General features: G+C 38.8%; 1 protein-coding gene across 5 annotated transcripts in view; it reads right to left on the reverse strand.

Moving 5' to 3' along the window:
• The window catches only part of KCNQ5 (potassium voltage-gated channel subfamily Q member 5), a 322595-nt gene extending 304759 nt beyond the window's left edge, over positions 1-17836 (reverse strand). For all 5 annotated transcript variants that reach the window (XM_063125807.1, XM_063125805.1, XM_063125808.1 and 2 more), the window contains exon 1: positions 17463-17836. In XM_063125807.1, coding sequence (XP_062981877.1) covers positions 17463-17836 — 374 coding nt within the window. The remainder of the gene's footprint in view (positions 1-17462) is intronic.
• Positions 17837-18112: the final 276 nt, after the last annotated feature.

The following is an 18112-nucleotide window of genomic DNA, read 5'->3' on the forward strand; positions in this document are numbered from 1 at the left end:
GATGTTTTCAGCTTGATGAAAATGTCAACCTAGAGTTGTGGCTGCTGTAGAAAAGGCAAATTCCATGTTAGGCATAATTAAGAAACAAATTGAAAATAAAACTGCCAATATCATACTGGCCTTATACAAATCTATAGTCTGGCCACTCTAGGAATACTGTGTACAGTTCTGGACAATGCACCTAAAAGGATGTTGTAGAGTTGAAAAAGTTGCAGAAAAGGGCAACTACAATGAACAAGAGGCTGGCACAACTTCCCTTTGAGGGAAGGTTACAACATCTGAGACTGTTTCGCTTTAAAGGAAAAAAAAGGCAAGTGTGGGAAGAAATGATAAGAGTCATACAAAATTATGCAAGGTGTACAGAAAGTGGATAGGGGCTCATTTCCCCCCTCTCTCATAATACTAGAACCTGGGTAATCCAATGAAGTTGATTGGTGGGAGATTCAAGACAAATAAAAGGAAGTACTTTACACAACACTATGGAATTTGCTACTATAAAATGTAGTGATGACCACCAATCTGGATGACTTTAAAAGGGGATTGGACAAATTCATGGAAGCTAAGACTAACAGTGGCCATTAGTCCTGATGGCTCTGTGCTATCTTCAGTATCAGAGGCAGTATGCCTATGTATGTTCCCCTTACTGGGGAGCATGAACGGGAGGGTGCTATTGCATTCATGTCCTATTTATGGGTTTCCAACAGGCAGCTGGATAATAATAATAATAATAATAATAATAATAATAATAATAATAATAATAATTTATTTCTTACCAGCCCCTCCACTTGGATCAAGGCGGGGAACAACAGCGAATAAAACTCATAAAAACTGATTAAAATATAGTATATATATGATTAAAATATCCTTAAAACATCCTATAAACATTCTAAAATTCCACTGGATAGGCCTGCCAGTTGGCCACTGTGTGAACGGAATGCTAGACTAGGTAGTTCTTTACTCTGATTCAGCATGGCTCTTCTTATGTTCTTATGAGATGCTGTATAATAAACTGACAGGGTAATTGGTAGTATATCACTCAACTTACTTTGATGCTAGAGTCCTTGAGAAACTACAACTCTATATGCATTATAGTTAATTGCCATATTGAATGACTTGCCTTCATAAAAAATAGATATTTGGTTCCCTATCAGTTTCCAACTAATCTTTAAAACGCATATATCCATATAAAACACCTGCTAAACTATTTTAGGTGCCTGAGAATGCCTACTATTATTATTATTCTCAGACTGTGTATTTTCTTTCAACAAATATTATATAAAACATGTCTAAGTGTATTCTGTCAGTCATTATGGGAATTTGCCAAATGTTGATTTAATTCAAGGAAAGATAGGTTTTTCTTTAGAGGTAAAAAGATAATGTTAAGGTTTTCCTGGAAGAAACTATCATGTTACAATATCATTTGTGGTAGCATGATTTTACAACATGAATAAGCATATAATATTATACAAATGCAGTGCCTCTTTTTTAATAATAGAGAGTACTTCAGCTAAAGCATTATGTTCTTCAGAATGTAACCAAATGTTGTACCGGGCCCATCTGCTTTTCACTTTCAGAACCGCTCTTGAATGACCCATGAGTAAAATTAGATGGTAGACACATGTAGTTGAGAGTAATTCCCATTGATTTCTGTGGAAATTCAGTTGCTAGTTATGGCTGAAATCCATAAGACTGTGACTTACTCTGGATTAACACGTATAAGATCAGGTTGCCTGTTCGCTTATGATGGCAGCATGGGAAAATCATATTTTAGTTTGGACTCAGGTAGTTTGGACATCCTCTCTTCCTTTGCACCCAGATGAGTAGGGGTTCCTAAGTGTCCACAAAAATGTGGAATTTATGTGAACTTATACAAACTGTTCTTGCTAGGTGCTTTCTAACACCCCATGTCTACCTTTAATTTTGATATAAAATTCTAGGTTGGACATAATACTCTTCTGTTGTATATCAAACTCTAATGGTTCTCAGCAATCCTAGGACAAATAAAGAATTACTAAACAAAAGAAACATTTATTTGTGGAAACGTAATCTAATTTCAAGCATAACAACTTCCACCCCATAGTACTCTATCTGATACAGTGTCTTTATGATACCATCATCTGTGTTGCAAAGAGACTGAGTCTTTGGTAACTCTTGAGTTGTGTAAAATATAGTGAGGAAGAGTGCACTTTGGTGTGGGGGGGGAAGTCACATGATTAAATCAAGTCTTTCTGAGTAGTGATTTAAATCGTGATTTAAATCATGATTTAAATCAAATTGATTTAATCAATTAAATCAAATTGATTTAAATCAAATCCACCTTGCTTATGACCACTGGAAACAGACTACTGGAGCAGATGGAGACTAGTACCTAGCACAAAGCCAACAATTGAAGTAAGCTTTGAGCCACAAACACTGAAGCCCTCTACAACACATCTGCTTTGCCCTATCCATTTTACAGAAATTAAATAAGAGAGCCTGAGAGACAAGTGACTTGCCTAAGGCCACAAACTGAGTACAAACAGATGTGCGTTCAGAAGCCCAATCCTCCAAATCAATTAATTCCACCCCAACTTAATCTCAGCTCTCTCTGAAAATTCACCATTCCTTTAGTTTATTTCCTCCAAAAACATGTTTCCTTCCTAGATTCTCTCCACAATTCATTTCCCCTTGTATTCATTCCCCCAAGTCATTAATTTCCCTGTCAGTTCCTCTCAAATCATTTCCCCTTACAAAAATTGATTTCCCACCAGATTCCCCATTTCCACTCCCAAAAATGCATTTTCCATTTTTTTTCTGCCTAACCCAGCCCCCCCGAAATAAAATCCCAATTTATATCAGAGACAGACTGCCTCTGTCTTTACAGCCTGATCCAGAATGCCTCTATTCTCCTGTCTCCCCCAAATTATAGAAGAAGAAAAAGTAATGTTTAAGAAAAAGGGAAGGCCCAGGTACCTGCAGTCCAGTCAGCAGCCATGCCCCAATAAGGTAGCCTACCTGTACCACAGGCACCTGTGTGCTCAGCAATCATCTTTAGGGGCAGGGAAAAAGTGAACCTGGATGGTGCCTCAAAAAACCTCAAGACATTTTCTAATTCTCCCAGTCATTGATTTTTAATTACTGCCCTGCCCTTTTTCAAAATAGCATATTTGGTACACTGTATGCATTATGTAAGAATTCCCAATTACATATTAATCAAATTGGTATTTGACTCAGAGAATAACTTTAGCTGTTCTCAGTCACAATTAATACAAATGATATTAGCTCAAGACTGGAGACTAGAGCTGTACAGATCCATAAAGAGCTAGAAAATGATGTAGTACCTATGTTTGGACTCTACTGATAGGAGCTTCAGGTCAAGCATGTGTAATTAATATTCCTCCTCCAGGTAGGATACACCTAGTCTAATATGCATTTCTAAGTTGATGGGGTTTCTTCATATTTTATACAACTCAAAACTGAAAGACTGGGTGTGCCAAGGAAAGGATGGAAGCCAAGGTGAAAAGAAGTACCCTGCATCAATAAAAAGAGACAGGTATAGGCAAGTTGGTCTTTTCATTCCTAATGAGATGAATACATGAATCATGACTCTATATAAGTGCCATCTGGTTTTTAATTGTACTTTACAAAGCACAAGGATTTTGTTTTCTTACTTAATAAGAACAAAACAAATCAATAGCTACAAAGGAAAGCGCAGGCGTTCTGAAATTTTTTGGACACTACTGATTCATTGTGGAAAGATGGTTAATTCTAAGCTCGTAGTAACTTAGCCTGTAGCACCAAAATACTGATTGCACTATAATGCTACTAGTATTAAGTTGTAAATAATACCGAATCACTTAGAAACAATATTCATTTACAAATTGATGCATGTCTTCTAGTCTAAGCATGCAGGATAGTATTATTAATAAAATACACAGTATGGTCAGAAGGCATATGATACAACAACCTTGCTAAAACTCAGCAGGTCTGTCAGGGTCTGTTCAGTTCCTGAATGGGGAGCTGAATGGAAACTCTGTGTACATCACCTTGAGTTTCATGGTGGAAGAAAGGTAAGATATAAATGTCAGAAATAAATATGGTGAAAACTAGAGTGTATATGACTATTCTGAGGCTCACACGTTATCTGGCACTGCAAGAACCAAGCATCCCATGTGCCTCTATAAACTCACTGGACACAATCCAGCCAACATAAAACACTTTAAAGTTCATTCTCATTGTGTTGTATAGATTTCTGTTTAAAATTGTTTTAAACGGATCAATTCTATGTCGCACAGATAACCTAGATTATGTGACAACTAACAAATACAAAAAAATAAGGACATGCTGAACTAGACAGCTCAGCTACTGGCTGGATAGTGCCCATCTTTTATTCATACTTGACAGTTTTTCAGACATTTTAAACATGCAGCAATTGCATGGAGTTCCATTCCAATGGTGTTTCCAACTAGGTAAACATTCAGACATAATATCTCAAAGTCCTGTGTATATAAGGCTACAAAGTCTATTGGTTTTTTTAATTGCTCACAGGGATGATAAGTGGTTAATTGTTCTGTTGTTGTTGTTTTTAAAAAGCACTCCACTATTTCTCAACTACATCCAAACCAAGCAAGTGAGAAGGCAGGAGGAAAGGAAAGGGGGATTCCTAAGAGGTGTATCAAAATGCTTCCCCCACCCCAACAAGCCTCCAAACTGCTAGAGTTTATGGACTGCATGTGTGTTCCTTAGCTGCCAAGCAAGTAGAAGCCCTTGGCTGTAATTGTTGTAAACCGCCCAGAAATTGTTGTAAACCGCCCAGAAATTGTTGTAAACCGCCCAGAGAGCTTCGGCTGTGGGGCGGTATATAAATGTAATTAAATAAATAAAATAAATTATCTCCTGAAAGCTCAAATGACTGTTGGGAGTTGTTGGACTTGATCTTCAAGTACAATAGCCTCTCCTACAAAAAGATGCTGAGTTTTCTGCACAGGCCAACTATTCTGGGGGGAGGAGGAGGAGGAGGAGGTGGTGGTGAATGGGAGAGGGTTGAGTGAGTGAAGAGGGAGGGAAGGGGGAGGCAAGCAGGGGGAGAAGGCAAGGAAATGAGGATGACCCAAACCCAGTTGCACCACCCTCAGGATTACTTCAGCTGCAAGAGGGTCCCTCCTCTCACTGTAAAAGAAAATAGAGGGTTTGGACTTGGAGCTTCTGGCTTCCTTCTGAATCCATTTTTTTCCTACTCATAGGAGACTTGCTAGAGTCCCCCTGCCTAAGTTGGACACTTCCGGAGTGCAGCTGCTTTCCCTAGAGCTTATTCCATTGGGCTTGGAAGCTTACATTCAGAGGACAAGAGGAGGGCAGGATCCTCTTCTTTACAATCCACAGGTGTGTGTTTTTAATAAATGGGTTTATATGCTGGTATTAAGATCTAGTTCTAATACAGTTTTCCTCATTCAATCACTATCCATCTAAAAGACAAGTTCAGCTGGTTTACATGGACAGAACACGCAGGGTCCTCCTGTACCTATTAAACCAAAAAGCAAAACTCTCATTTAAATGCTGTGAAAAGGGAAAATTAGCCCCAAGGGATGCAGTAGAAAAGATAAGCTGCCGGAAAGTATTTAAAATTAAGTATGAAGTGTTCGTTTTTTGTCTCACATTAGTACCATATCATAAAAATATATCAAGAAGGCAATTTTTGACAATACATTCAGGCCCTTTGTTTTACAAAACAAAAACATTCCTCATGCCTTTTTATGTGCTAATTTTATTAAGAAGAATTTTGGATGAAAGTTAATACTAAATTACACTGAGAAAAATGCGACTCTTTCTTCCAGTGCATGATGATACCTTTAGCTTCAAAACAAGAGCAATGGAGTATTGAAGTAATGCATTAGGGAGAAAAAGATTGATTGTGATGATGTCAAACTTGAATTTTACATTTTAATGCTTTGTTAAGCTTTTATTAGCTCTGTTTCCCAGATCTCTCTTATAACGTGAAGATAACGGAACGAAGTGAGCAATAACCATTAAATAAAACATTGTAAGTCTTTTTTGACTGTTGTACTCTCATTTCTCATGTTAAATATTCATTCCCCCTGCCTACCATATAAGAAATCTCATGATACATTGTCATACAAAATATTCCATGATATCCTAATCATGATGCATTATTTATAGCTAAAACTAAAAGAAGCATATTCTCCCCTCTCACTTAATTATTATTTTATTTTTTGGAAATAAAGTTAAAAATGCAGGCAGCAAAAAAGAGCACACGTAAGAATACAAGATTACTAGGTTATAATCCTTTACCCAGTTACATGGGAGTAAGGTAATTTCTTAGGAGACATGTATAAGATTGCACTTTAAAGAAATAAACTCACTGGTGATCATAGATATGCTTTGGGGACAACTAGAGTAAAACAGCAGAAACTCAATATTAATGAAAGATTGGATGTTTAAGTTATATAGCATTCAGCCAATCTCATGCAATACAGACCACATAAATTCACCCTGCATCTCTACTTCTTTAGAAAAATATTTAGATGGTACATTTTACATTAAAACATTAAAAGTGAAAAAATACTTATTCAAAAATCCTAGACACACTTACCTGGGAGTAAATCCATTGAACTCAATGGGGCTTACTTCCAAACAGACATGGGTAGGAGTGCACTGTTAACGTTAAAAAAAAACCAGCCCACCATTGTTTTGATGCAAGCATAACCCTGATGTCAAGACAAGACAATAACAGTGCTGTGTGTCATACTGTGCTGTCTTATACTGATTTTGATTACTGAAGAAAATATTTCTTACATAGATTTTTCCAGCTCTTGGATCTTATTAAGCAGAAGCCCTAATGCTGATATGGACTGATGCTAAATTCTATGCCCAATGGAGCCTACACGGGCAGAGAGATGGGAAGCCCACCTGCAGGAATGTGCCCGGTTCTGGTAGCCCTTCTGTGGGCCACTCCAGGGGCTAAGTCCATCCTGGTCCAGCATCAAAGAGTTGTAAGCAAGATTTTTCAAAGTGAACTGAAAGAAAGACCTCTTCAGTTTGGTACATCTTAGGCCTATTTAAAAGTTCCTGCTATGTACACTAGAGCCATCTGTTTACTTGTCTGAATTCATAAAGGTTGTTACATCATAATCTATTCATTCCATAACTCCTTATCCTGAAAAAGAACAAAAATACATGCTGAGCAGCAGAAGGGAGCATGATATTTACCTTATGAAACTTCTGCCCCTTAACCAGTGTTTTTGTTTATCAGGTTGGAGTGAGGTAGATAAATCCATGTGGTCCCTTGAATATGCAATATTTGTGCAACCATGATCTATAACAATAGGGAGTTTTCACAGTTCAAAGTTCTCTCTAAACAGGGTTTCAGGGGTAGTTCAAAGCAAAAATTAAAATAAAGATGGAGGGCAAAATATGCACAGCTAAATAGGTGCAGTAACATTTAGTTTAAACATCCACAGAAAATAAGGTTGGATCTGTTCAATATGTTTTACATGGTTTTCCTTGCTTACATGAAGACTGCCAGTGTGGATGAAACTATTGTCTGCGAGTATCATTCAAGCAACTATTTAAAAAAAAGTTGCATACCAATACTATTCATGAGCTAAGACACATTTTCAAATAGAGGAAGATTGTGCATGTGCTGTTCCATGAAAGGATGGAGAGTTAAGCCACCTTTTTGTTTCAGTTGCCACACAAAACGATTAAACGCCAACAACTTCTTGCAATTAAGAAGAATTTCCCCATACATTTTGAAAGACAAATTGGGCTGGGTTCTTTTTCTCTCAGTTTAGTTGAACTGCTTATTTACTTTCTCAGGGTATCCAACATTACGCTAATGGGAAAAATTAAAAGAGTTGGTGTTGTATTTATAACCCTAGCTTAACAACAAGAATTTGCACAAGTAACACCTAGGTTAATGAACAGCTCGTGAAGTGCCTTGTTTAACAGCTTGAGGAGGAACACCTTGTGAAATGCCTTCTGCAGCAGTTTGTAGAATGGCTTGCACAAGTGGAATTGAAGAACTAGATTTGACACTTGAGCAAAGATGAAAATGGGGTCTGCAAGCAGTAGAAGCCTTGCACTAGTGAAATGACACCATTATGTGTTGGACAATAGTTTTTGTTGTAGTTTTACAAAATGCACCTCCCTAATAGACTCCAGTCTATGTCCTGACCCATTACAATGTGAGACATATGGGGCACAACATATGTACAGATATAATTCTCTAATTGCATGCCACAATTTATTAAAATATTGTCAAAGTTAAATGTGGTATACCAAGAAATGAACTTTGTGTTGCATCCTGATAACAGCGAGTAGAAGGAAGATCATGGAAGGGGTCATTTCTATCCACCCTTCTCCATGCAAACTCCTACATAAAAAAAAATATTTCTGGAGAACTGTGGGACTATCATGCAAACTTCCTATCCCCAGTTTTGGCCAGTTTCCCCTCCACTGAGCAGTCTACCATACCTCTCCCACGTTTTTCAGGAAGTTCCTCCATCACTCTGAAAATACTGTTGGGGGATGCAGGAGGGAGGCCTCTTCTTTGAGATTCCTTCTGCTCATTGTACTCAGAATTTAACACTTTGATTCCATAAAAATCAAACTATCTGAATATATTTCAACAACTTCATAGCAGAGGATGCACCTTGCCAAATTTTCATGTAATGAAGCTTCTAATTAAAATTAACTAGTTAACAACAACACAGAATGGCAACTTTTTTCAAAGACTGACAGAAGCAGATATGTATTGGAACAAGTGGGTACATCTGTATATACTACAACAGCATTTCAAGAATATTCATATGAAAAAAAATATTCATATGACTTTGCTCAGGAAAAAATATAGTATATTGGAACTGCCAGTTGCCAAAATGGCCATTTGCAATTAAGAATTAAAGCTGGCACTCATTCTATGCAGGCAATTATCTAAAGGTAGCTGGCAGTCTTCATTGTTTACAGTGCTGTTGCTGTGTCATGAATTCACTCAATCTAGAAATTTATATTTTAACAGATTTAATATTGTCAAAACTATTTTCAGCTTGGATCATATTTGAATCACACTCTCAACTAGTAGTAGCAAAAATCCTCTTTTCTTGGCATCTACTGTATGTGATAATAATATAGCAGAATTTAAAATCCTTTAGAAATATTTAAGTTCAGAATATCGGCAATGACCACAGTACAAGTCCAGTAAACACTTATGTATGTGATTGTATTTTTATTAGGTGATCTGCTAATTATATGCCTACGAAATCTCCTGCATGAACAGTTTCAGAATGTACAAAAGAAAATATTTTATTTGTCTTCGACAATACCCTACCATTACTTAATTTCTTAGTGAGATACACAGCCCAAAACACAGTGCATCAGTCGAGACATGTAGAGCTAATGCCTAATTCTGTCTTGTCTCTCTTTCAACTCTGCTTCCCTTTTTCCTCTCCCTTCCCTCTTCCACCTAGTCTTCATATTTTGCCACCATGAAATGCTAACTGTTTTAGCTGCTGTTCCCACTGACAACTTCAGTGCCAGTTTGAGGAAGAATTCTCAAGGTAAGTAGCAGGTGAATATATAATAATTTAGCAAGTACAAAATAGACTTCCCATCCATCTACAGGTCAACAATTCTATGCCTTCAAAACGCCATAAGCTTCAACTTTATTTATTTATTTATTTATTTATTTATTTATTTATTTATATAGCACCATCAATGTACATGGTGTTGTACAGATTACACAGTGAATAGCAAGACCCTGCCGCATAGGCTTACAATCTAATAAAGTTGTAGTAAACAATAAGGAGGGAAAGAGAATGCAAACAGGCACAGGGAAGTGTAAACAGGCACCGGGTAGGGTGAAGCTGACAGTATAGGGTCAGAACAAACTCAATATTTAAAAGCTATAGGGAAAAGAAAAGTTTTTAGCTGAGTTTTAAAAGCTGTGATTGAGTTTGTAGTTCTCAAAGATGGACAGAAAATTTACCCCCACTCCATCCTACCCCGTTTCCAGTAATTTGCCTTGAACTGCTTAGGAGCCACATGTGACCTTGGTGAATAATCATAGGCACCATAACCGTGCAATCCTATACATATACAATTCTCATTTAGTTCAATGGGCTTACTACCAGATAAATGGATATAGGATTCCAGCCTTGCTATAAAAGGACCCATGCGTGTGTGCAATTTATCTCAAGGAAAGAGAGAAGTACTTGCTCAAATTGCTTTCATTGTAACCAACAGGACTTCAAAGTTCTTAACTTTGCTGGATGCTGCTGATGGTTTTAGCCATAACTAACTTAAAGAAAAGCAATAATTAACAGAAACATTTTACTTTTCCCCACTGTATTTGTTTACTATGTAATGTAATCTCTAGTTAACCTCATTAGCCACATTGCAGTGCCTAATTTAAAGAAAATCAAAGAAAAGCAGTAATATACAGAAACATTTTACTTTTCCTTGACATTTGTTTACTAAATAACGTAATTTCTGATGGACCTCACTGGCCACATTGCAGATGTTCTTTGATAGGTAAGTACTATTATAAACAATGCAAAACTTGAGGCATCGCTTCAGTTTGCACAAGACAAGATAACCTGGGTCTGATGTAGAAAAAATAAACATGCTTTAATTCTATTGAAGTGAATGGGAAAAGGTCATATTTAAGACTGCAATCCTATGCATACTTATCTGTAAAATAACTTAATTCTAAGGAACTATGCACAACATTGGGCTACGCAAGTGCTTGATTTTTTTTTTTTTGAGCTTCATAGCTTAAACCCTGCTGTACACAGCTATTCATGCATAAATGCCACTGATTTTCAAGGAACCAATGTGCATGAAACATGGCGGGATACAATGCTGTGCCTTTCTTCAGTATGATCAACTGAAACAGTTATTCAAAGGAAAGCACATTGGCTCATTAAAACCCAAACCAAAGGAACTGCTACTGAATTTTATCCTACATTTTTTCTCAGCTGCATGTAAATTAGGAATGACCAAATAAATTAAACTGTAATCAATTTACCATTTCTTCAAACTGCATGGTCACAAACCATAACAATAAATAAATAAATAAATAAATAAAATGACTGATAATAAAATGACTGGTGAAATATTCAGAAATCGACCTTTCAATTATTCTACATGCCGAAAAATTATCTTGGCAAAAGGCTCTTCAACTGCACTAGACCTTTTGAACAAATGTCAAGTACATTATTTTTACAAAAACATTTGTTACATTATCCTTGATATTTATCATGTGTAATCTGACTTGTCACACCCACACCCACACACACCCATACCCCACAGGGCGTCCCATAGGTAAACGGCAAAACTCCAATTTATTTTAATGGTGGTACATCACCATGTGGTTTCTGGAGTATTGTATTTCAATACAATCATGACATATGGCAGCAAACATTTGCATAAAGTTGAACTGAAAAGTCTAGAAATATTTTAAAATATTCACTTTAAAGGGGGTATTACTACCAACTTCCAAAAGTTGCATCCTATTCTAAATTGCCAGTAAGTATCTCATGATAGTATTGGTCATTTCAGTTAAATCTGTACATGCATGAAACTTGATATAAGTTTATTTCTTCACATATATTCATTCCATGTCCTACTTTTAAAATGCCCATCCACAGCAGTTGGATGTCTGCATCAGTAACATAATATTCCACAAAGGGATAAAATATGTGCAAAATTCAATTGTAACTATTGGCTGAAAAATGAATGGAAAAACTATATTGACGTCAGTAATAAAAGGCAACAAAAGTATACAAATGCTGTGATACTAAAGGCAATTTTCTCATAATCCTCATCTTACTACCACATCTGGCATAGCTTTCTTGACTTCATTGGTAGGATAGGAATTGCAGCATAAAAGCATATGAAATTGTCCTCTGACTGCACTCTGAAACATACTTATTCCCTAGTAATTCAGGGGTTCATCAGATGAGCATTTTATCACACGCTCACTACTGCCCACTCACGGTTTTTCACGTGTCCTTTAGACGACACCATCTGCCTCCCGCAGACCTCCTGCTCCTTCCTGCCTTCTTCCCATGAAAAATAGTCCCTCAAAAATCTGACTTTTGCGGGGAAACGGAATGTGCCGCCATTTCCTGCTGTGTGCTGGAAAAGCGATGCAATAAAAACAAAATCATCTTTGTTTACTTCCTCTTCCTTCTCCAAGAAGAAAGAGGAAGTATTGTGGGTCGGGACCGGGGGTGGAGAAGCAACATTAGGGAACCATGATTTCCCCCTGTCTGATGGAGCTCTCAGTCAGGGGTAGCCTTAGGATAAATAACAAGGAGTGTTATTTGTTTCATTCCCCCAACCCCCAGTCAGTTTATAGCTTTCTTTTTGTTATTGTTTTATTATTTATAGTGCTTATAGTCTTTAAAACAATCTTCCTGAACCTAGTACCCTCCAGATGTGTTGAACTACAACTCCCATCACTCCCCAGGGAGTGTGGCTAATTGTCATGCTGCTTGGGGATAACAGGTACATAGGAACCTAATCCAATCATTGTCCATCTAACCCAGTATGTTCGACACTGACTGGAGGTAAGTCTCCAGGGTTTCAGGCAGGATTCTTTCCTTGGTCTACCTGGAGAAGCTGGGGATTGAACTTGGGACCTTCTGCATGCCAAACATGTTCTCTATCACACTGAGCTATGACCCCTCCAGCACCAGATTTGAGATGCTGGTTTATAGCATTTCTAATGCTTATAGTGCATGGTGATCATGTCTCAAAGAAAAGCAACGTTCTGCTGATTTTATCTAGAACAAAAGACATCAAATTTTGAAATGGAAAAACAAACAGATTTTAAAGCTATTTGATAGAAATTCAATTTTGTGTTGTTATATTCAATCTGTAGAACTTTGAAGAAAAATAGTTCAAGACATGTCCTGCTTTTTGGCCCCCTAGATCACTGGAGACAGTATACTCAACAAACACAGACCCGGTTTGCATGTGCTGCAGCTTCAACAAGCTACTGTAGCTTTTTTAAGCTACAGTAATCATGTGAATCAGGACACTGAGCTGACCTTGGTGATCCCTTCAACTCGGTGTCTATGGAGAGCACTTAGCTTGCCCAAACTTAAGGCTGGTCCTGAACTCTCTGGAACTTACATTGTGCAAGCCTATATTGCATAGGTTTAGCTCGTGCAGAATAATGCCATAATATCTTAAGATTAATTAGGATTTTTATTTTAAGTTTAATTTGTTACACAGTGAAAATATTACTGTAAAGTTGTTCTTATTAACTACTACCATTATTGGGGACTAATTTAGAGAATATGCAATGTGTATGGATTCCAACCATCATAATAGTCAAAATTATAGCTAATGAATTCATCATCTTGGGAATAAAGTATGTTCTTCAAGGACCACTGCAAGAACATATGAGGAACAGATAGTAATATCTAACTTATAGTTGCTGACTTTTCATTACATTTAAGATATGTGTACAGATCTAGTGATCATGAACTATTAATACTTATACCCCTAGCCTTGGTATATTTACTTTTTCATCTGTTCATATCATTCATTTCAATATTTAAAATGCCTCTTTCCAAATAATATCTATCCCATTATGTGTGCTCAAATGCAATTACCATACACAAAAGTGACTGCAATGAAGAATTCCGAAGTGGGGGGAAGCCCCTTGAAAACCCACATGTTCAACTCTACCTATTTCCCCTACAAACATTTCTACTGGCTTTAATATGCAGTTCACTGAGGAATCATGAATAAAATATCTAAAAATTACCAAGGAGACAAAACTGTAGTAGGAGAGTGAGTGAACAAGCAAGCAGAGGACTAAATGAATGAATGGATCCTGTAGAGATGCAATAGTAACCTATAACCATTCACAGATATTTAAAGCCTGAGGGAGGGAAAAAACATTTGCTTCTGATCATTCTTTCATTAGATCTTTTCTGCTTTTCCTATATTCCCTTTCTGCCCTGCAAATGATACCAAGCCAGACTTCATAAAATCAATTCCCAAATGAAATATTAAAATATTAGCTTTCACAAAATCTTGCAATACACTTCATTTGCATATTCCTGAGATTTGTCCCCATGGACTAACAGCTTTATTGATGCCCTAAACATAATCAGGCTTCTAAATGAATTTTTCAGATTGTCAGTGCTTTGTCTGCCACTGGAGTAGATGAAACACCCATTTGCAATTCACATTAAGCTAAAATAACTACTATTTTCTGATTTCTAACTCCCAGTCACTAGCACAGATTAAATCTGCACTTGACTCTTAAGCTTTCATTGAAAGGCTGCTAGGGGGAGGGGGGACATGCCATTTCATTACTCTTTAACTACCATTATTTCACATGTGTCAGGTTGGTTAAGGGGTATTCAAAGTGTTAAAGTTAACTCAACTTTGCCCTCTGCCAGCTATCATTACATTTGATAAGATTTGAACAGAACAAGTTCTAGAGAAAATGAGAGGATTCTTCAAGAGGAATAACACACACACACACCCTAAATGGTAGCAGATTAACATGAGGGAAATTGTGTAACTATAGGTAACTGATGGAATGGCTAATTAAAGAAATTGTCAGGTGGACAATGAGATTGAAGAAAGATTTTTTTTTATCTCAACCTAGTTGTCCCTGCATAAAAAGTCCTTTGGAGGAGACATTCTAAGGTCTTTCCGCACTGGATGAAGTCTCCCCTCTCACACAGAGATAAAAACATAAAAAAGAGAATCCTACTATGTGTTCTAGAGAAACATTAAGGCAGCCCTCCCCCACCTGCTGCGCTCCAGATGTTTGGACTTCTGTGGAAATAGTAGAACAATTCACATACAGATAAATCACCACAATCTCACACATCATTCATTGCCTCTGGAAAAGGTTAGAAAGGTTACAGAAGAGTATGTACAACTTGTAATTACCATACTGCATATTTTGTTAATCATAGCTGGGTGGGGGTAGTTATCTGTGAATAGTAATGTTTTTGTCGGAACTTTATTTGGAGATCTGGCATCGGGTACTATAATTTAAAGGAATTAAAGTAACAATATGGTAGACATTAGTTACATCAATACTTCACATTTCATGTGCCTTATGTGTAATTGTTCTTGTGCAATGTGTATGATACAGCTGCTTCTAAGCATCCTTGCCAACATTTCTCTGTTCAAAATCACAGGAGTTGGAAGTGCTTAAATTTGGCTGGTTATGTCCATTGACAATAGACCATGAAAATACATTTAGCCACAATCCAGTCAAAATTAAGCTCATGTGCCTCTCGTTCATTGACACCAATGGATGTAATGTGCTTTGAACTATGCCCTTTGTATTACTTCCCCGGGAATGGTAACAAATGTAGCTATGCAATGTGCCAACTAAAATGTCAACACTGGTGCCAGTGGGGTTCAGTGGACAGATGTTTGGCCTTGAGCCACATTCAAATCTCCTTTCAGATATAAGCTCTCCCTCTGTGGAATGGCAATCATGGTGGATATGGCTATTGTGTTAATAAACATAGAACTGGTTGAATGGAGACACAGAAGTCATGTAATGGAACCAAGAGTGGAGCTATGATGAACTGGCAAATCCATGGTTCAAATCACACATTGGCCACCAACTGACTAGCAAGCCACTTTTCTGAGAGCTGGTGTAGTGTAATGTAACAGTTACGAGGCTGAGCTATGAATCAGAAAGTCACTCTTTTGAATCTTGTCTCCACCATGAACTTGCCATGGTGATCTTAGGCAATCTACTCTATCTCAGCCTCAGTTCCTATATCCGCAATGTGTGGAATAATAATACTCACCTTACAGGGCTGTTGCAAAGGTTATAAATAGAGAATGCTTGTGAAGTGCTTTGAACACTTGAATGTTCAAGTGCACTATACAGGTGTTAGGTGCTTTTCTTACAGTTCTCAGGCATCCATCTGCAAAAGTACAGTACAGGAGTTTTGAACCCTGTAAGGTGGTTGAACCGTCAGGTGCCTTGAGCATTTGTGATGCTCTACATCTAATTCCCATTATTACTATTACAAAGGAAATATGAACTGTGAAACGTTCTGCACACTAGGAGTGGTATATAATAATTGATAATAGTAAGAACATAAAGTTTAAAACTCATTTTTCCTCCCACCCAACTCAACAACCATAAATTACATGTATAAAATTTGCTACCCCTATTTGTAGTTATAGATTCTACAGCCATTTCTGTAGAATCTGCAGGAAACACTGCAATTTCCTATGACAATTTGCTTTCCTAGGACCGTTCTTAAATAATTTCAGAATGAAGGTTCTTCTTTCTCCCTTCCTACTGGGCTCATTTGTTGCATCCATGCCTCCTGTTTCTAGGTAGCCAATACATCCTATGCCTTAACACCAGAAAGAAAGAAAAAAGTACTATTGGGAAAGCTTAAGACATTTCTTGCCACAATCATCTTTACAATCCCCTCCTACTGCACATTTACCTCTTGAGAGTGATGTTTCTCAGAAGGAGACTCTACACCATTCAATCCTTAATTAATACATTCCAATGCAGTCCCTCAATTCTTCTTGCCACTGTGCTGCTGGCAGTGGCACAAAGTATCGCCTATATATGTCCCATAGTTTCAACTACATAACATTTGGTACATCACACCCTTGAAATCCATGTCAATTAACCAAAAAGAACTCTTCCCACCCTCCACCCTGGGGAGTTCCATATACATAGTCATTAAGGTAAGAATGTCCTTTTACTATTACTATTATAAGTGTTTCAAGGAGGCTTTCTAAGGACACTTCCATACATGACATATGCATGTTTAACTTGGAAGTAAGCTGCTCTATATTCAACAGGCTTATTTCCTATTTTCCTTTTTTGCTCTGTATTCTAAAGGCAAAAGCAAAGGATTACAGCTTTACAGTGCAATCCTATACATGCCCACTCACTTTTGAATCCCATTGATTTCAATAGAGCTTATTCACAGGTAAGTGAGTGTATGACTGCAGACTTAAATCATCTTGGATTTTTTTGGGTATACTTTCGCATATTTTGTGTTTGCAATTTGAATGTCAACTCTAAACAGGCCAGGGTATCATTCGCTTTAAACAGCTCTCTCGCATTGACTACATCCACACGTGTGGACAAACAGCACAAAGCCGTTTCAGTGCCATGGTTTGTGAAAACGCCCTAAACGGTAGCCAGTGCTTGTGAAGTCATCCAACGGGGTAGATGCTTTTTACTCCAAGACAGCATCCCCTCTCTACAGAACCCAAGAGGTGCTTCTTTCAGAGCGTCGCCACTGCAACTCTGTAGCGCACCCCCCCTCCTACTCCACTGCCACCCAACCACCCAGTGTCTCACTCGTGTGCATTCGATCCAACTCCACGACTGCCAGGTAAGGGCTCCTCCCACCGCGCCCATGTGGCAAGATCACAACCACCTGAAAGAAGCGCGCGCGTGGCTGCCCCAGCCACCCCGCGGTACTCACACGAACGCGTGGTAGATGAAAGCCCAGCCCCTGGGTCTCTCCAGCACGTTGTAGAGATAGTTTTGCAGCTTCCGGTACTTGGCGTTCCGCCGGTAGATCGGGTTGCTGCTGTAGGAGAGCGGCTTCCCGAGCAGGCTCATCCGGGCGCCTCTTCGCTTGCCTCTCCGGCTCTCTCGCAAGCCGAGCCCGGCGCCGGTGCCCAAGAGGAGCAAGCCGTCCCCTCGCGGGGGCGCCGAATTCAGGAGCACCCTGCTCCGGCCGGACTCCACATCCTTCATGCCGCTGCTGCCGCCGTGGCGCCCCGCCGAGCTGCTCTTCAGCCAGAGCCCGGCGGAGCCGCCCTCGTCGTCTCCTCCGCTGTGGCTGCGGGGCATGGCATCACGGCGGGGGCAAAAGCGGCGGCAGCGGCAGCGGCAGCAGAAGAGGGTGCGGGCACCCGCTTGGCTAGAGGCGGGAGGCGAGCAACCTCCTCCAGGCGCCGAGGAGAGAACGAGGAGGAGGAGGAGGAGGAGAAGGCAGGAGAAAAGGAGCTGAAGCTGGAGGCGCCTCGCGTTCTCCCCACAGCTCCCGCCGAGCAGGAAGGGGGCAGGGGGAGCCGTGGGGGCCACCTTGCTAAGCCACCGCGGGGAGTGTGGAGGCTGCTGGGAGCG

This window comes from Elgaria multicarinata, chromosome 4 (assembly GCF_023053635.1).
Source record: "Elgaria multicarinata webbii isolate HBS135686 ecotype San Diego chromosome 4, rElgMul1.1.pri, whole genome shotgun sequence".
In the NCBI taxonomy this organism is placed as follows: domain Eukaryota; kingdom Metazoa; phylum Chordata; class Lepidosauria; order Squamata; family Anguidae; genus Elgaria; species Elgaria multicarinata.